Genomic DNA, 21,291 nt, shown 5'->3' on the forward strand with positions numbered 1-21,291 from the left:
TTACACAGTTTTTAAATTTGGGATATCTGATCAAGCAGTGATTATTTTTAACAAAATCATTTAAATAAGACAAGCGAAATAGGCACCAGCTTGAAAACAATGAGCCACATTAATGGAAGAGAGTTCTGGAATAAATATGTAGGGTAGAAGGTTTGAAATGTGGGCCACTGTGTCCGTCTCTTCGGCCCGTTCCTACCCCTCCAGCATGACGCAGTCTTACTTATGCTTCCTAACACACGCATCACAACGGGGTAAGGGTGAGAGCACATTTGATACAGAAAAAATTTAAAATCCACGTATGAATTTATTATTTAAAATTTCAATGACTTCTAAAAACTAACTTTGCTTCAGGAAAACTTCCACACTGTCCTAATTTCTTAAAAATGTAGGCTTTGAGCCCAAACGAAAGTCCTTACATAAAACTAAAACCCTAAATTTCAAAATGTACAACCACTATCATAAATTTTTACAATTCTAAAAAACAAAAGGCTGGACAGTATAGGATTCTGAATCAGCTATAAACAGGAGATGAGAATACGAGAAAAACTTCAGTTCACAGGGTCTATGACGGACACCCTCCTTTCTAATTGCTACAACAACTAAACATGGCAGACACCGGCATGCACCCTGCTGCCTACAGTGTATGAAAGCGTCCCGGGGCAGCGGGCCCTGCTAACTCCCACAGTGAGCCCCACACAGTACTTACCCCTTCTCTTTTTCCTTTTCTCTCCGTCCTCTCCAACCTCTCCTTCTTCCTCATCATCCTCCTCTGATCCACTGATATCAGAGCCTGATATTTCTTCCCCTTGAAAATGTAACACAATGATTTTTAGTCTATACCATGTCATTGCCTATTTAGGAAATGCTTATAGCAATTTTCTTCATTAAGTCTTGGTGGCCACAAATACAAATTTATTTATTTACTTATTTTTGGTCCCTTTTTATGAGACAGGGTTTCAGTATATGGTTCAGGCTGGCCTTGAACTTACTGTGTAGCCCAGGCTGGCCTCAAATTCACAGCGATCCTCTTGCCTCAGCTTGCCAAGTACTGAGATTCTAGGCGTACGCCACCATGCTTGGCTTTAAATGCTACTTAACTGTTCCCCAAAATACATGAATATGCTCATCTGAATATAGTTAAGATATACATGGACACTTTATTTTTCAAGTCTCAAAACAGAAGTTTAAGTCTGACTGAGATAGGAAGACTGCAGAAAGCTCGAGGTCAGCTTGGGCTACACAGTGAGCCCAAGGCCTGCCTCAACTGCACAGTGAGACTCTTTCTCAAAAAGACAAAAAAAAAACAAACCATAAAATTTAAACTCTGACTCAATTAAAATTTCAAGCCAGTACATCAGAGCAGCTATAACTATACATAAAGATAATGCCTTAGGGTAATGAATTCAATCTTTTATAAATGTGATCACTTAAGAGCATTTTATTATTTTTCTCTTTCAGACTTTAAATAATTCATTGAACCAGTATTGTTTAATGAGTCATAAAACTGTCACCTAACACAGTGGTGTTCTTAGGACTATATCAAAAGAAATATCAGCATTGTTCCTATAAATGCAGACACAGAGAGCACACCTTGAGCACACAGATCATTAACAACACTTTCTTCTGCTGAGAGACAGTGGCAGCAACGAGCAGGCACACCTAGCACCGAGCCTTGGTCTCTAAACACAGTCTCCTGGGAAGGACCTGAGAACCTTGGGAGCTTAAAACATCTTCCAGCACCAGAAAGAAAAGAATGCCTACAAATAACCTGATGGGAGCTGGAAGGAACGGGAACCACCTGGAGAAGCCCCCGACGGCCCACACGGGGACAATTTAAGCAACAAAATAAATAACATGAGGACTGGGTTATCATCTATGGCTAAACACTTAGTTGATGAAATCAATAAACGGAGGAGAAAAGACCCTTCCTTCCTTAAAACAGAATTCCCAACACTATGCACCGAAGCAATGTCAGGAACAGGAAAGCTGCTACACAGCAGGGCCCAGAATTGCTGTGCCAGGCCAGAGCCACCGGCAGAAGCTGACCCACAGGCCAAATGTGACCAGAAACCTTCGCCGCCTCAAACTGCTGCCGCACAAAGTCACCAATCACAAACCAACCAAAACACAAAACCGACACTGACGGTGGAGAAGCCAAACAACTATGAGAAAACTAGACAAACTCAAATGAAGGAACGTTCTACAAAACACGACCAGGGCTCTTCAGAAGATGGAGTCTTGCAAGACAAAGACGGAAGAGACTAAGAGACGACAACAGAAATAAACCTAATGTGTGACCCTAGATCAGATCCTAGACTTTAAAAAGGAGGGAAACAGGCAAAATGTGAATAAAGTCTGCAGACTGGCTAATAAGTTCAATAACGGAACTGTGGCTATGTAAGATTCTGTCTAGCAGTATCTAGGTGAAGGGTAGATAAAAACTCTGTCCTGTGTAAACTGTCTATAATCCTAAAATAATTTTAAAATAAAAAGGTTATAAAATCATTGTTTTAACGCTTTGGCTGACTTTATTGGTTGTGTGATCGATGCTATGAATGAGATCATGAAAACCAGAGCACAGACTCATACGCCAGCACTGCCCTGTGGCCTAGCAACTTGACTGCCGGGGCATCCCCACTGCCAGAGCGAGCCTGCGGCAGGTGTGCGACACAGCCGCACAGTCCGAGGCAGAAGCCACCCAAACACCCGTGACCAGCGAGCGGAGGACCAGGCCAGGGCTACCACGCGTCCTCCTTCCTCACCGAGGAGGGTGGCCACTTTGGGAGTGGGCAGACAGGGAGGCTGGAGTGCCAGGCTCACAGACAGACAGGGCCGGTTCAGGGACGAGGGGGAGACACAGGAAATCAGCCTCTGACAGGGACAGAGCTGCTGTCCGAGAAGACGAAAAAGCTGTGAGGGTGGAGAGCAGTGACAGCTGGACAACAATGCAGACGTAACTTAGTGCCACCAGACTGTAAACTTTAGGGTGGTAAAACCTCTGAAATGTCATCACATAAAAATACAAACAGCCGGGCATAGTGGTACACATCTGTACTCCCAGTAATTGGGAGAGTGAGGCAGGAGCATCACTACAAGTTCAAGGCCAGCCTGGGCTACAAAAGTGAGTTCTAGATCAATGTGAATTGCATTGTGAAACCTGTCTCAAAAAGATAAAAAAAAAAAAAAGGTGTGTCTGGGGGGCAAAGAATAAATGGCAAAATAAAGGCAGGCATGCACGATCAACATTAAAATACTGGCTCTAAATACCACCTAGTGGTCACACGTAGAATACCAGACTTCATCATCATTGCTTTTCCTCACTAATAACATCAGCACCTCCTCCAACACTTGCGATGGGCTCAGCTCTCTGGACTTCACTTTGATCAGGTTCCAGCTCTCTGCTTCCCTGGGCCTGTCTCCAGCACTGAAGTGCAGCACCCTATAATGCCTGGAAGCTATGCACCCTCATAAATAAGAACCTCAAACTGTCTAACTTTCTAGTATCAACTGGCTAGAAAATAATTTCCAAAAGCCATGTTCAAATTTAAGGGTGAAAGGATATTTTGGATGCAATGCATTTTTACTTAGAATGAGCTACATGTACCCATGAGCACCTGACATCTTTTTCTACGCCAAACAACAGGGAGCTGATGTCAACTGCAAAGCCTGAACTGCAGCCATTTGACCTGAATACACACACGGCTAAATCTGCTTATACAATGACAGACCTGCACTATTTCACAAGTGGTCATAGGAAATCTTCCAAGCAGCACAAGGATAAAGAGGGTCCAATTTAAAAAAAAAAAACACACACACACACAGAAACATTATATAATCTTACTCAAGCCTAATATGAAGAGGCTAAAGCACGTAAGTATCAAGTTGCTTTCCAGAAATGTTCTTTCAAATATGAGTGCCACAGGCTCAAAAGTAGGTAGTTTTTGTTAGGACACTGAGCGGACCAACACATTCTTAGCCCACGTTCAGGTGAGTATTTGTGATGGGTTACCTTCCTCAAGTTTCTTCTTTAGTTCTTCTATCTCCTTCTGAAACTGACGAAGCAGGGCGTCCTTTGGATCTTCATTAATTCTAGCTTTATTCTTAATATTCTTAGCACGGTTGGCATACCGTAATGTACTGATAGTTTCATCATAATTGTAATCTGCTGGCCCAATATTTGCACACTGTGGAATTAGAAATATAAATCATCTTACACTACTACTAATTAGTGCTACCATCACAAACACATCACAAAAGACATTGGAAACACACATACACTTTGGCCTTCTTGAAAAGTGTCAATCATATGGGCTTCAAGGGGCATGACTTTGCTGAAAAAACATGTTTTCTACAAAAAGATAACCACAAATCAAGAAAAGTAGAACTCATTTTTAGTAGGAATTCACTGTTGACTGTTACTCATATCATGGGCATGTGCCAAAACTGCCCTATGCAGGTTAAGGCTCACCATCATGGTTTTTGAGTTTCCGCCTAAAGAATCCTGAAGGAGACGAGTCAGCTTGGAGTTCCGATAGGGCACGTGAGTGCTTTTTCCATCAACCAAGGCTGAAATTACGTTACCAAGTGTGGAAAGTGAAAGATTGATTTTTGTGGCTTCTTTTAGACGCTGTCCTGTAGCTCCAGTTTTTGCTTGTCTTTCTGAGCCCTAGCAATAAATAGACATGAAAGTTAAGCTAAAAACAAAAAAACCCCACATTCTCCCTGAAAGTTTTCTAAGTTTTTTTTTTGTTACGGAAGATTGAACTTACAACCTTGCGCTTGCCAGGCAGGCACTTACACCACTGAGCTAAATCCCCAGCCCTTTTTTTTGGTCTTTTTGATGCAGGGTTTCACTGTGCAGTTCAGGCTAGCCTTGAATTCACTTTTGTAACCCCGGCTGGCCTCGAACTCACAGCAATCCTCCTGCCTCTGCCTCCCAAGTGCTGGGCTTACAGGTATGCACCACCACGCCCGGCCTCTTCCCAAGATTTTTAAAAACGTGATTCAACAGTAACAGGATGACAGGTGGGTGAGAGTAGATGAACCTAGACTGAACAAAGGGGGGTCACTGAACTACTCTACTTCCTTTCACATACACTTAAAATGTCCCACAATGAACAGGAAGTTAAACACACAGAAGCAGCCTCTTAAAAATCCGATGTAAACCGCATTAAGGTCAGTGTCACGCTACTCACAGCCAGGTCCACGAGGTGCAGCTTCCCCATGCGCACGTGCATGTTCCCGTCCACGCCCTTCTCGCTGCACTCGATGGTGATGGTGAAGATGGCGTGCGAGCGTGAGCTGTGCTCATTCATGTTGGTGGCGCCCACAGAGCCTGGCGGAGAGGACACCTTAGAACCCAATGGAAAGTGCCTTGCATGCTAAGCAAGCACCCAGCCAAACTTCATCACGACGGAGGGCAGAGAGCAGCCCAAGCCGTAACAACACTGAGGAGTATTCAGCGATAACACGAATGTTTTCTTATAATCTATGTTAAGAGTGCCTTCACATCAAAGATGCAACTTCAGCACAAAGCAGAGTTTCAATCCCTACACCACTGACCGAGGACAAACTGCAAGGCATTGATCAGGCGAGCTCCTGCCCATCATAGCCCCAGCCCCGTGGAAGGCTGAGGGAGGGGGATCTATTTAGCACCACAGTTCAAGACCAGCCCAAGCAATAAAAAATTAAAAAGAATAATAAAATCACACTCAAACACACACAGTTAAACCACTGCAGACATTATTGCTGATTCTGCTGTCTGGAAAGAGAATTATGTTCTGGGACTTTAAGCCACAGAAATACTCAAAAAACAAGAATATTCAGGGCAGCATTGTTTGCAACAGTGGAAGACCAGAAACAACCAACAAAACAATGGTTAGTCAGGTACAGACTAACCATTTTTAAAAAGGTAAGTCTGTATCACATAACATGAAAAGATGCTTCACAGCATGTGAATTTTTTAAAAAGCCGAGTCAGAGAGGAGCACACTATATAGTATGACTCCATTTTTGTAAAATAAAAATATTCACTTAAAAATACTAACATTTGTGTATGCCATTTACTTGAATAGATTGTGTATGCAATCTCTTGTTTACAACAGACATATATTTAGTTTTTCTTAATCGCTGAAGTACTTTGAAAGCATTAATTTTACCCAACGCCAAAACTATCTTTTTACTGTACATATTCATGCAGAACTCTTTTTTTTTTTTTTTGTCTTTTTTATTGGTTCCAGGGATCGAACTCACGACCACACACTTGCAAGGCAGGCGCTTATGCCGCTGAGCTAAATCCCCAGCCACCCATGCAGAACTTTTCTATGCACGCTTTGATTTCCCAGTTTAGACATTAAAAGCATATTCTTTATTAGCATGCAACTATTAGAAGTCATGGGACTTTAATGTAAGTTGCATTGATAAATTAAAGCCCAACAAAAGAAGGAAAATGAAAACTTAGTGGGCGAACAAAGAAACTGTGTATGGGAGGGGGCAGCATGAATCATCCTGACCTGACCACAAGTGTGCTGAAGTGTCACCTGCATTCCATACTACAACCACTGGGTGTCAATAAAAAACAAAAATGTATCTTTAAAAAACACTTTACCTTGAAAGAAATACGAAGTTTTAGTTCATGATGTACATGCTGTAATATTCAGAGAAATGTATACTGACTTTTTGGAATTTACTTTTTATTGTTTTCTTTACCATGAAGATAGCAACATGTAATGTATTAATTACTGTTACTGCCCTACTAGCTTGTATGGAAACTATGCTTTATTGTCTTTTTTTTTTTTTTTTTTTGGTACGGGGCTCAAACTCATGAACTTGCACTTGCCAGGCAGGTGCTTGTGCCACTGAGTTATATACCCCTGGCCCCACTTTTGGTCTTTTCTTGCTCTCTTTAAGAAAAAAAAAAAAAGGAAAGCAATACGTGAATGGTAGGCTCATAAAGATGCTTACTGTAGAAATGCTGAGCTTGCCTGTATGTTTGAGAAATGTTCATAATGAACATTTTAGTGAAATTAAAGAAAACAGAATAATTAAAGGTCTAAAAATTTCTGAAAGAAAACACAGGGATTTAAGATTCTATACCATATTTTTTTAGTTTCTTTTAAATAAAACGATGACTCTGCTCCCCAGCTACAGAGAGCTCTGAAAGCCGACACCAGCTGACATGGGCTGAGCAGCAGTGACACGCACGGAGTCTCCGCAGACCGTCAGGTCTCATTTTGCCCTCTGGGGTTTTTCCACTGAACATTATCTCGTAGGTGTACAGTATTCTGAACTATTAATTATGTACAAGGATGATTACTTAGGTTGTTTATATCTGAAGATATTTTTCTATTTTTATTGGTTCCAGGGATCGAACTCACGACCACACACTTGCAAGGCAGGCGCTTATGCCGCTGAGCTAAATCCTCAGCCCCAAAGGAACATTTTTTAAACTGTCCACAGATACTATTACCAAAAATGCTATACCCATTTCCACTCCCACCCCAGTATGTTTATCATCAAAGAAAAAAGGAATCTGGGTATCCTTAACTCAATTTGATGGGTGAACTATTTCTCACAGTTTTAATCTGCATTCTCTTGATTACATGTGAAGTTACTATCTTTATTACATATATGCAGCTATACGAGAGTTTCAAAAGTTATTATTATTAAAAAGAAGTAAAAGTTTTGGTCAGCACAGGAAACAATCTGGTGTTACCTTTCATTCATATGTGTGTTCCTACATAGTAAACAGTCAGAGAGAGATTTTCAAAAAAGCTGGAAATCCAGAACCCATGGAACACAGTATAACACCAGCTTTCCCAACATCACATTATTACTATACTTACGATTTTTGTGGCCTAGCGTCATAATTCTATCCATATCATCCGCATTATTTACCACATAAGCTGATAAATCTTTGATATAAACTCCCACATCAGGTCTTTCTTTAACCTAAAAGAAAGAAATACATACATACTTTATATTTACATCAGTAATGCTTCCATAATTAGGCACTGAACGTCTACTATAAGTTCAAAACTCTACAAGACAGTGAGGAGATCAGTAAGAACAAGTCTCTTCACTCATGTGGCAAAAACTGCTAAGATAAAAAGACAAATGGCTACATACACAAATATTTTAGCAGTAATGATGCTATAAAGAAAAAACACAAGACAGTTCGGGAATAAATTACAGACGCTAAGGCAATAAAGCGGGCAAGATAAACTGTTCCAAGATGATGTTTCAACTAAAACTTGAAGAAATAGGAATAGATTGTCTAGTTCAGGGCAGGGAGGATAAGAAAATGGGCAACAATCTTGAAATGGGGAGGAGGGTTAGGCACTTACAAAAAAATAAACAAAAGAGTGTTTTGCTGGAAAAAACAAGCCCAATACTTGGTTGCAGAGGTAGGCAGAGATGAGACTAAGAATAGGCCTCAGCCTTAAAGGTAACAGCAACCTGAAGCCACTGGACAATTTTGGGCAGCAAATGTAACAATCAGAGCTATGGTATTCATGTAAAAAGTCGTCTTTCTAGGAGTTGCTTTTGCCAAATTTGAGGAATGTATTTATGACAGAATTAACTAAAACACAGATACTGTATACACGAAATTCACTTTGGAGGGCCCTAGAAGACACCTACCAAAGGAATAAAGAGAAACTGAGGCAGATGCCTGCGGGGAAAGCCATTCCACAGGGGTCCACAGAGGTCATGAAAACGTGAAGAACAATTCCAGGAGCAGAGGCTACAGACTTGGGCACTCCGAATTGCAGGTGTTCATTCTGGATCTAGTTGGGGACTTCTTGTGTCCCCCCATCCTTTTTTTTTTTTTTTTTTTTGTGCCAGGAATTGAACTCAACCTTGCATTTGCCAAGCAGGCACTTACGCCACTGGGCTAAACCCTGGCCCCTTTTTTGTGTCTTTTCATAACAATTTTTAGGATTTATAAAGTACTAAAAATTATCCTTTTTTTGTCAGGAGCTATAAACGAAACCTAGTTTTATTAGCAGTAAAAAGAGTATGGTTGCGATAAGCCAACGGGCTTCCAACAGTGCTCTGAGATGCGCCCAAGGATCGAGGTGACACTGACGGGGCTACCGTGGGGACCCAGAGGTCTCTAGGTCGAGCCAGCTCCTAGGGAGAGCTACCAATTTGCGTGTGCCACCTCTGCGTCGGGGGTGGGGGGTGGGCTGGTAAAGGTTTAAAAATGATCAGCTTCGGGGCTGGGGATTTAGCTCAGCGGCATAAGCCCCTGCCTTGTAAGCAGGCAGTCGTGAGTTCGATCCCTGGTACCGATAAAAAGGAAAAAGACAAAAAAAAAAAAAAAAAAAAAAAAAAAAGATCAGCTCCTATCAATACTTCTCCAAAGAGAATGGAGGGGACTAAGGTAGAAGACAAGGGGCAAACTGACACACTTTACAGAAATACACAAATCATGCACTTGGTTGCCATAGCAACTAAAAATGGTTACAAAGCTTTTAAGCAACTACTTTCACTTCCTGTGTTCAGCTCCTCACCCCTGGAAACAAACATTCTTCCAACTAACATCTGTCTGTGAATTACTGCTCTTTATCAACTCTGAAGCTTTTTCTAATCATAATATATTAATTCAAAATTCAATTAGTAAGTATAAATGATTAGATATAATATAGGAAGACATAAACCATTCTAAATTTGTAGAGGCAAGAAAGCTGGGTGGTAATGCTACCAGAGAATTTTTACATGGGCTGAGGGTGGTACAGTATGTGCTTAGCATGTACAAAGCCCTGGATTTTAACCACAACACTAAAAACAAGCTTTTATATCATAAAAATTATCGACTTAATTTTTGTAACAAATACAGTTTGTAACACTGAAACAACGTGTCTTTTTTTTTGGTACCAGAAATTGAACTCGGGACCTCGTGCTTGCCATGCTGGTGCTGTGCCACTGAGCTATATCTCTGCCCACCCAATGTGTCTTAATGAAGGTCAGTACCCGCATCCAGAATGGCCTAAAAATCTTGGCGGGTGGTGTGCTGGTCCACTCAAAAAACAGCACTTAGAGGCAAAGACCAAGATAGTAAAGACACTGTTTGCTGGACTACCAGATACCCACATGAGTAGATACCCACTATTCCTAACTATGTGAGTCTAAGACTCAGATCATTATATCTGCTATAGCTTTAAAGACAAGCAGCTTCTCATGCTAGCAGTAATAATGACATAACATACTATGATGACAAAAGAAACCTGAGGGGAGAACTGCACTCTTCTCAGACCTTTGTCAAGGGCTGGCTATTGTTCTAAGACCCCGTCACTGACGGAAACCCCCTCAGGCCCTGCGCCTGCAGCCTCTGCCTGTGGTGACGGCACACGCCGCTGACTATCCTGTCACCAATGCGCCCCACAGTAAGTACAAGCTCCCTTCTCGTCCAGCACAGGGGATGAATCCCGAGAGCACCACGCTACCTCCCAGCCTTTATGTATTTTTAGTCTAAGACAGAATCTCTCCAAAGTGCCCAGGCTGGCCTCAGATGTTCCATCTTCCTGCCTCAGCTTTTCTTTATATTATAGTACAACAGTATATATATTTTTAAAGTTATGTGTGTAAATTTAATCACCAATGAATTTCATGTCAGGATAGTCAAAAGGACATTATAATGTTTTTAAAAAGGGTCACTGGGTCTAACAGGGTTCAGAATCATCATCATGAAGTTCCCCTCCGGACGCTGAGGCAGGAGGATCACTGAGAGTTCAAGGCTAGCCTAGACTACACAATGAGTTCTGAATTACAGAGTGTGATCTTGGCTCCAAAAAACCAAAAAAAGACTGTTTCCCTCAAGAAAATGCTGAGAATAAATCTATGAGTAAAAAAATAAAAATACTCTTTCTAAAGGATTTTTCTCTAAGAATCTGCATAGTAAAACAATTTTTTAGGAGGTAAAGATACAGAATTAACAATGTATCCATCAAAACTGAAAAGGAAAACTAGCAGCAAAAAGTTGCTTCTGCATTGGGTACAGATCTGTAAGAACTGTGCAATAAACCTTCACTACTCAGGAAGTACAGACGATCCCTGACATTCTAACATATCACTCCGCAGTTCCATTCATAGAAACTTCCTTTAAAAAGCTACCATTTACTGATCACCATATCACGTGTAAGGCACTCACTTCAAAACTGTTTAGTTAACACTGGCCACGATCCTATGATGTAGGTACCGTGACTGTTGCTCACAGAAGCTAGTAAGAGGCTAAAAAATCAAGATGGGGCCAGAACCCAGGGTCCGACAGCAAGACCCCAGAAACCTCCCTCTGCTGAAGCCTGGCTGATACTGCTGGTCTCTTGCTGTGTGTGAACAAGCCCCGAGACTGTGGCTCCGTGTCAGGAAGCGCAGCTCGCAGGAGCTCTGGACGAAAGAAAGAATGCAGGTTCCGCGCCCAGGCCGTGGGCTGACCGCACCACCCGACGTGAGGGCTCCGCTTGTCTCGCGGGTCCCGCACATGACTCAGTGGTGGCAATCTCACTCTGTGGCGGAGCCTGTTATTTCTCACTAATTACTTTAGTGATGACACTATGCTAATCAAAACCCAATGCTAACATTACAAAGGCTAATCTTTCCTGGTGGTCAATTATTTTTATTATTACAGGTTCACCCCGAGACACTCACAGCCCAACTCACATTCTTCCTCTCTTCCCACATCAATGTGTTGTCAATGTTGAAACTGGCAATGTCTATCGAATCTGCCAATCATTTACCACTGGACTCAGCAGTCCTGCTCTAGCGGTTATAACAAGTAAAAGGAACAAGGCGATTTAAAATATTAAAAATATCTTTTGTACAAAAAGGAACTTACTTTGGTAAATATTCTATTGAGCAGAAAGCACTCTGATTTCAATAGTCCTTACCTCTAACCTCTGTGTCTGGTCCTTGCCCAAAAGGTCACGAACTTCTTCATTATATATTTCTAAATATGATACTCGAACCAAAAATCTATAAATAAAATATTTTTAGTAGAAAGAAAGCACTAAAATACAAGTTTTTATACAGTAAAATACAAGTTTATAAAATGTATATCTATAGTTTTCTACATTTGCACTTTTCAACATTAAAAAATAATTCTCTTACCTTGTATCACCCTCTGCTTTTGCAATATGACCAAATATGTGAGCGAATGAATTGGGGATAATTCCTCTTAGTTCAGGAACAGCTCGAACACCTTCCATGGTAAAAGTTTTGCCTGTCCCAGTTTGACCATAGGCAAAAATAGTCCCTGAAAATGATGAAGAGAAATGATCACTTTTTAAGAGTTTAATGCTACAAAACAAGTTCTTAAAATCAATTCCTTTGGGGCTGGGGATTTAGCTCAGCGGCATAAGTGCCTGCCTTGCAAGCAGGCAGTTTTGAGTTCGATCCCCGGTACCGGTAAAAAACGAAAAAGACAAAAAAAAAAAAAAAAAAAAATCAATTCCTTTAACACTGTAATATAATTTATTCAATGGATTCAAAATTTAGTCTAAATTTCACCTTTATTATCAAAATATATAACACTACTCTGTGACATAAACGAAGTACTGTTGCTGCATTAGAGTGAGAGATATTCATAGCTATCAGTAAAAAGTCGCATATGCCAAACTCTAAATGCAGAAGCTTGCCATACAGCTCACTACAACATATTTCTTGTAATGTACATATGCACTGCTTATTATAGACTTTAAATTGCAGCAGTACGGCACATGAATGCAGGCCCTAACGTTGAAAGACCTAACTGCCACTTTTTGGCCACTAGACCTCTAACAAGTTATCTACACAGCACAGGGGCAACTGTTCAGAATGGCAACTTCACAGCCATAGCAAGAACCAAGTGAGACAATTTACTTCAAGCCATCAGCACCCCACCGGCAGGGAGTACCTGGAAATGACAGCTCCTTCCTTCCCTAAAGTAAACTCATTTAAAAACCATTTTTTAAAGCAATAGTTTCAGAACTAGGAGCCATTAACTAAGAGTGACAATACAATTATTACAAGTAATTGGAGAGACAATTTAAACTTTCTAAATACCTAAACTCATTCATTGGACAAATATTTACCACACATGTGAGTCTGACGCTGTGTGGTACTCCCGGAGGAATAACACAACAGAATCTTTAATTTTAGGATGTGTCTAACCCTGGGAGAGGTGCCCAGAGTGCGAACCAGTTCCAGAGGGGCGAAGGGACATAAATCAGCAGATGGCGGGGCGGGGAGGAAGGGAGAGAGGACAGGAAGACCTCCCTGAAGATGTGAGCTGCTAAACGAGATCTGAAATAGAAGAAAGAATCAGATGGGAGCGGGGAGCAAGAGCCAAGGAGACAACTAATATCTTGAGGAACAGGAGGAGTTCAGAAGGGGAGGGAAGGGGAGGGGAGGGGAGGGGAGGGGAGGAGGCTAGAGAAGAGGGCAGTGCCCTAACCCTAGGGTTACGAGGGCGGCATTAGTGTGGGGCCTCACACTAACTGCAAAGTGAAGCCACGGAATGGGGCAGCGTGATTACCGTGGCTACAGCACAGGGAAGGAAGCAGGCAAGGGCAGCCGTGGGGAAACCAGCCTGCGAGCGAGCTAGCACGGGAGGGCCTGGCCCTGGTGTGAGCCGTGAGCAGAGAGCACTCCTGCGCTAGGAACAGCCCCTCCGGCCAGCACAGCAGGGCAGCACTGGGACTCTTAAAGATGACCAAACCATGAACCATATTTTGGGGTTTTTTTTTTTGTCTTTTTCTTTTTTATCGATATCAGGGATCGAACTCACGACCACACACTTACAAGGCAAGTGCTTATGCCGCTGAGCTAAATCCCCAGCCCCCATGAACCATATTTACACACAGAGATTTGAAAAAGCTGCCAGTTTCCTTCAAACTGCTAAACATTTCAATCTCTGCCACTAGGAATAGAATTTACTACATTCAAAGTAGCTAAAATATTATGAAAACGCACAGAAACACAACGAATTATACAATAAGCTGTCCAATGCCAGCGGCTCCTCTTCACCCGTCACTTACCATGCGCTAGGCCAGGTGCCTTACCTGCATTCGTTCGTATGCCACTTTCACCTGAACCCTGGCAGAGAGGCACATCTACACTTCCATAATTTATTTGCAAAATACAGGAATATGTTGAATAATGTGCTCAGTGGCATAAATGGTAGAGACAAAAACATAAACCACCTAGCTCCAAGCCCGTATTTTTAAAATCAGTTTCAACTGCCAAATAAAATTTTAATTCAAAATTAGTTCCTAATTCAATTTCCATGAGTGTACTAAAGTCATGGAGATTACAATTTTTGTTTTCCTTTTTTTTTTCTGGTCTTTGAGACAGTTTCACTATGCAGTTCAGACTGGCCTTGAACTCATTTTGTAGCCCAGGCTGGCCTCGAACTCACAATGGTCCTCCTGTCTCAACCTCCCAAATACTGGGATTACAGGCGCCCAACATGATTACAATTTTTCAAAAAAGATAATAATCTACAGTTTTAGACCTAAAAACAGCCAACCAGGAATCCCCAACAATGAGAGAATTTCAGAGGACAAGGTATTTTCAGAGATAAGATTTAGAATTTCTGATTTTTAAATGTGAAACTTCATTATTATAATGCTATAGTTTCCTTCAACATGAACTTTTCTTATTATATTATTTTTAGGGCTAGAGATTTAGCTCAGTGGCATAAGTGTCTGCCTGGCAAGTGCAAGGTCCTGAGTTTGATCCCTGGTACCAAAAAAATATATATATACACACACACACACACACACACACACAAACATAACTTTTAAAAATCTAAAATGTTACTTGGGAGACTGATGCAAGAATATCTCAAATGTGAGGCAAAAAAAAAAGTGACTCAAATGTTTTACTGTCTCATTTCCTGGCCATGTACTAAATGGTAAAAGATCTGCACAAAAACCTGCATGGGAATGTTGGTAGCAATTTTACTGATGATTGCCAAAATTTTGAAGAAACCAAGGTACCCAGAGCAGGGGAATGGATAAACTGTGATACAGCCAACAGACTACTCCTCAGTCCTAAAATTAGATGAGCTATCACCCAAGAAAAGAAAGGGGGTAAACTTAAATAGCTATCACTCGGTGGAAGACCCCATCTGAAGCGGGTACACACTGCATGGCTCCAGCTGTGTGTCATTCTGGAACAGGTAAACGATGGGCCAAAAACCCCTCAGCGCTGCAGGCTGAGGGGCCGGCAGGGTATGAGCACAGTGGAAACCGCTGTACTTTGCAGGACACTACTGCACTGGGTAGGTGGTCCTCACATCTGTCCTACCCCACAGACGGACGGCACCGAGAGGAGCCCTACAGTGAACCACAGCTTTGGACAGTGAGGCGTCCGAGCGGGCCTGCGGTTACCCTCTGGAGCAGGAAGAAGGCGCTGAGCCAGGTGTGAGTGTGGGACGGGAATTCACAGGACCCGGCTGCAGAGGTGGTTTGTGAATTTGGCTATAAATGGTTAAATTTCTCTAAAAAGCATATTAACTTTTAAAAATGCTTTTACTTATTCTTGACACAGGGTCTTGCTATCTTGCCCAGGCTGGTCTCAAGAGCCCAGACTCCCAATAGCTGGGCCTAAAGGTACACACCACTGCGACCAAGTGAAACTATTTTTAAATAATAGCAGGATGACGTATTTGCCACTGAGAAACCAAGAAGTCACAGCTAACGCGTATTTCAGTAATGAAGAGTAGGGGCTGGGGATTTAGCTCAGCGGCCTAAGTGCCTGCCTTGCAAGCAGGTAGTCGTGAGTTCGATCCCTGGTACCGATAAAAAGGAAAAACACACACACACACAAAAAAAACAGTAATGAAGAGTAAATGGAATTATATATAATAGCATTGTAATTTTTGTTCTTTTTCATGTTTTTCTATTGTTAGGGACAATGTTCTGTCAGCGTGAGACATTAAAAAATAGGTGCAAACTCTTGATACTCCTATACCACTCTGTAAAGCATGTATTTTTAAAAACAAGTAATTCTTTTAACTCAAAAGTAAACTAGTGACACTTGTTCTTACAACCAAGATGGACGAAAACAGACAAGATTGACCTTCCTGGCCGAAACGGAGATGACAAAAACACATGGGCGAGTTTGCAAGAGTGGGGCACAGTGGCACATGCAGGTAACCGCAGCACTGGAGAGGCTGAGGCAGGAGGATGGCCATGAGTCTGAGGCCAACCTGGGCTCCGCAGTGAGTTCAAGGCAGCCTGGACTACCCAGCGAAGCCCTGTCTGGTGGGTTTGCGGGGAGTCTGCAATACAATGACCACCAGTCAATAAAGGACCATGATTTCTAAAAGTTGGAAAATAGGCGAGGTGGGCCCACTGAACTCCCTTGAGAAGACATTAGGGCCTTGGCCAAGGAGGGGTCCCCAAGTGGAGGCCAGCAGACTCCCTGAGTTAGGGAGCCGGTGCAGACAGCTGTGCACTGAGACTCAGGGCTCGGACTTGTGAAACCCAGTGCTGGACAGCAGTGAGCTGCACAGAGATCGCCAGTTCTACAGAGTATCCCACCAAGTACCAATGACAAATGACTGAGAGCTGCCAAATGCCAGTGCAGGGAGCAACCACCAAGGAGGACTGGGAGGACAGGGGCGTAGTGTCTAGGCAGGCAGAACCGCATCCACCTCCACCACACTGATGGGAGACCCCATGCTCACGGGATGCGAGGCACAGCCTGCAGAGTCCTCCTCCAGAGTGGAACAGTTAAATCTGCACTGCATACGCTCTGGAATTCACTAACCAAGCTTTAAAAAAATAAAAATATGAATAAGACAGCCAGGGATATAGCTCAATGGCCTAGTACCTTCCTGGCAAGCACAAGGTCTTGAGATCGATTCCCGCTACCAAAAGAAAACCAACCAAGATATGAGCCATAATAAAGAAACCAACCAATCCATTAAAACTAAGTCAGAACTGACACAGATGTTAGAATTAGCAGACTTAACATTAAGATAATTATGACCACTATACTCACATTAAAAATTTAAGAAACATGAATAGAAGATATAAGAATCTAAATAAATCTTCTAGAGATATAATGAAATGAAAGATATGTGGACAGTGTTAGTGGCAGATTAGACACTGGACAGAAACCACCATAAACTAGAAAATATACCAGGAGAAACAATCCAGAGAGCAGACAGAAAGCGGAACAGAGCATCGGTGGCAACTTCCAAGCAGGCCAATTTCAAGCATTCCTATCTTTGCAGTTTCCAAAAAGGTACAGAGTGGGAAGACAAAGAATATTTGAAGAAATAATGGCTGAAATGTTTTCCAGATTTGATGAATACTACAAACTCACGAAACTTAATAATCCACAAGGCACAAGAAACACAAATAAAAATATATCAAAAATATCATAATGAAATTGCATGAAAAATATCATAATGAAATTGCATGAAACCAATGATAAAGAATAAACTTTAAAAGCCAGGTGTGCTTCTGCACACCTGTAATCCCGGCACTCAGGAGGCTGAGGCAAGAGATCACTGCAAGTTTAGGCCAGTCTGGGCCACAAAGTGAGCTTAAGGCCAGCCTGAACTACATAGCAAGACCCTGTCTCAAAAAGACAATAAAAGAAGAAATCTTAAAACAATAACAACAAAAACAAAGGCATGTTATATAAAATGATGTACACAGGCATGGCAGCACATGCCTATAATGCCGGCATTTGGGAGGCTGAGGCAGGAGGGTGCCACAAGTTCAAGACCAGCTTGGAGGGGGCTGGGGATTTAGCTCAGTGGCATAAGCATCTGCCTTGCAAGCAGGCGATTGTGAGTTCGATCCCCGGTACCGATAAAAATGAAAAAGACAAAAAAAAAAAAAAAAAAAAAAAGACCAGCTTGGACTACATAGTGAGTAAAAGGCCAGCCTGAATTCTATAGTGAGACCTTGTCTCAGATACAGGAAAAAATTAAAAATACATGAATTAACAACTGATAGAACCATAAGGAATAGGCAAATCTAAAACTGTAGTCAGAAAATTCAATTCTCTCTCAATAACTGATAGAACAAGTACGTGAAATATCTGCACAACACTGGGAAACAAATTAACCTAACACGCTTGTAGAACACTCTAACAACAGAAGAATATATTTCAAGCACAGGCAAATATATTTCAAGCACGTGCAAAGCACTTACTGATAGTACATTTTTGGATATAAAACAAGTCAATAAATTTTAAAAACTCAAATCATACAAAGTGTATTATCTGACTAAAATGAAATTAAACTGGAATCAATAACAGAAAAATCTTTGGCAAATCTCAAAATATCTGTAAACTAAGAATACACTTCTAAATCACTCAGGAATGAAAGAAAAAATTAAGAAGAGAAAATATTTTCCACTCCATGAAAATGAAAACATAGTATGTTGAAATCCATGGGTTGCCCTAAAATAGTAGTTGGGCAATAATTTATATTATTAAATGCCTCTATTAGAAAGGAAGACAGGTCTCCAAATAATTATCTCAATTTCTAGTCATCTTAAGAAAGTAAACAAGAGCAAATTAAACTCCCTATGAGTAGGAAGAGGAAAGCAACAATAAGGACCAGAGAGAAATACATGAAATAGAAACTATATATGAATATTAAAACCAAAAGCTGGTTCTCTCAGAAGAGATCAGTAAAGCTGATAAACATCTATTGAGTCAGGAGGGGAAAAAAAGACAAATTATCAATATCAGGAATGAGAAAGGTTTTTTTACTACATTCTAAGGGAATAACATAGGAATAAACAATTTTTTGCCAATAAATCAACAACTTCAATGAAATAAACAAATTGTACGAAACACAAACTACAAAACTTAAGAAAAACAATGGATAACTCGAATAGCCTTGGATCTATGAAAGAACGTGAACCTGCAGCAAAACTTACAAATCTTCCCAGAAAGGAAACTCTAAACCCAAGTAACTTTACTGACAAATCCTATCAATATTTAAAGAAATAGTGCTAATTCTAAATAAAAAAGTCAAAAAGAGAATTCTTCCCAACTCACTCTATAAAATTAACACTATTCTGATATCAAAACTGGATAAAGGGGGCTGGGGGATTTAGCTGAGCGGCATAAGCGCCTGCCTTGCAAGCAGGCAGTCGTGAGTTTGATCCCTGGTACCGATAAAAATGAAAAAGACAAAAAAAAACTGGATAAAGACAATATAAGAATACATACATTCTTATATCTCTCAAGAACAAAAATGCAAAAAATTCTGACAAATCAAATCTAACATGTGACAAGGATATTTCATGGCCAAGGAGCAAAGCTGATTTCACACTGAAAAACCAATCTACATAATTAACTAACAAATTTTAAAAGATGATTTGAATAGTTGTAGGGAAAAAAACTTCATTTTTGAAGGAAACTTCTTCAATCTAATAAAGAATCTTTATGGAAAATCTGTAGATAGAGCCAGGGATATAACTCAGCAATGTAAGCACCTGCCTGGCAAGCACAAGGTCCTGAGTTCAACTCCTGGTACGAAAAAAAAAAAAAAATTAAAAAATCTATGGGTAACACCACACTCACTAGTGAATGAATTAATATATTTTCCCCGAGATCCAGAACATGACAAAAATGTCCACTCCCACTACTTCCATGCAACATGATGATTCTAGCTAGGGCAATCAGGCAACAAAAAGAAATTAAAGGGCATAAAGATTGAAAAAACAGAAGTTAACACTACTTATAAACAGCATAATCTTGCATGTAGAAAATCCTGCAGAATATACATACACACATATATGTGTGTGTGTGTGTGTGTGTACATTTTGAAACCCTAATCTATACCAAAAACACTACTAAAATCAATCAGACAGCAAAACACAAGGTGAGTATTAACACCCACCGGAATGGATGCGTCAGAAAGAAGCACTGCACAGGTGCAGAGAAACTGGAAACCGCACACTGCTGGTGGGAATGTAACATGGTGCTGTCACCATGGAAACGATGTGGCCATCCCTTCATAAACCAAAGTTACCATGGGACTCAGTCCCACTCCTAGGTTTATCCTCAAGAAGCGTTAAAAACGTAGTGAATGGGGCTGGGGATTTAGCTCAGCGGCATAAGCACCTGCCTTGCAAGCAGGTAGTCGCGAGTTTGATCCCTGGTACCAATAAAAAGGAAAAAGACCAAAAAAAAAGCGCAGTGAATAGGCTGGGGATTTAGCTCAGCGGCATAAGTGCCTGCCTGGCAAGCAGGAAGTTGTTAGTTCAATCCCCAGTACCAAAAAAAAAAAAAAAAAAAAAAAATCATAGTGATTAGAGAGACTGTCTCAAAAATAAAACAAGAAAAAAAAGGGGCTGGGGAGTAGCTCAGTGAAAGTACATGGGTGCAATCCTCAGTACCAGGGGAAAAAGATGTTTATACCAAACTACATAAAGGAAAAGCGGCATTAGTCATAACTAAAAAGTATAAAAAATCCCAATGTTCATCAACTGATAAGATACAGTAGGAAAAAAAAGTAGACTGGGGATTTAGCTCAGCAACGTAAGCACCTGCCTGGCAAATGCAAGGTCATGAGTTCAATCCCTGATACCAAAGAAATAAATAAAAACATACAAAGTTATACCTATATGATGGACTATTATTTGATCATAAAAAAAATACATTCCACAACATGGATAAACCTTGAAAACATTATGCTAAGATGCCAGATACAAAAGACAACTTGCTGTAGGACTCCATTTACAGGAAATGAAGGCAACAGAAAAATCCATTTTTATAATCCATTTTATGCTAGACTCGTGGCTGCTTTCTAGGGAGAGTGTTGAGAGGGACTCTTTCTTGGGGTGACAACACTGTTTTAGAAACGGACAATGGTGACAGTTGTACAATACTGTAAGTTTACTGGTCTTATAAAATGATGAACTGTAAAATGGCTGAGTGAATTTGAATCACTTTCATGAAAAACTCAGCTGCATTTCTATATATTAGCAACATATAATTCAACAAAGAAGTTATGAATACAATTCTATTCACAATAGCACAAAATTGGAGCTGAGGATACAGCTCGGTGGTACAGTGCCTGCCTGGTAAGCACAAGGTCCTCAGTTCGATTTCTGAGTCCAAAAAAAAAAGCACAAAAATACGTAGTAATAAATTTATTAAAAGAACTATATGACTTTCTACATTAAAATCACAAAATACAAATGAAATCAATTAAACAAGACAAATAAATGGAGAGCTGTATCATGTTCAAGGATTGAAAGGCAATATTGTCAGAATTATAATTCAACACAATTTCTATAAAAATCTTATCAGGCGTTTTGTGGAAATCGTT

General features: G+C 40.8%; 1 protein-coding gene across 9 annotated transcripts in view; it reads right to left on the reverse strand.

The window, feature by feature from the left end:
* The window catches only part of Kif3a (kinesin family member 3A), a 131,244-nt gene that overhangs the window by 105,473 nt on the left and 4,480 nt on the right, over positions 1–21,291 (reverse strand). For all 9 annotated transcript variants that reach the window (XM_063230600.1, XM_063230596.1, XM_063230597.1 and 6 more), the window contains exons 3-9: positions 12,108–12,252; positions 11,888–11,972; positions 7,844–7,949; positions 5,196–5,335; positions 4,469–4,666; positions 4,010–4,184; positions 707–805 (exon numbers count right to left, since the gene is read on the reverse strand). In XM_063230600.1, coding sequence (XP_063086670.1) covers positions 707–805; positions 4,010–4,184; positions 4,469–4,666; positions 5,196–5,335; positions 7,844–7,949; positions 11,888–11,972; positions 12,108–12,252 — 948 coding nt within the window. The remainder of the gene's footprint in view (positions 1–706; positions 806–4,009; positions 4,185–4,468; positions 4,667–5,195; positions 5,336–7,843; positions 7,950–11,887; positions 11,973–12,107; positions 12,253–21,291) is intronic.

The sequence above is a fragment of the Cavia porcellus genome, unplaced genomic scaffold (genome assembly GCF_034190915.1).
Source record: "Cavia porcellus strain 051 isolate PalLab524CR breed Dunkin Hartley unplaced genomic scaffold, mCavPor4.1 scaffold_19, whole genome shotgun sequence".
In the NCBI taxonomy this organism is placed as follows: Eukaryota; Metazoa; Chordata; class Mammalia; order Rodentia; family Caviidae; genus Cavia; species Cavia porcellus.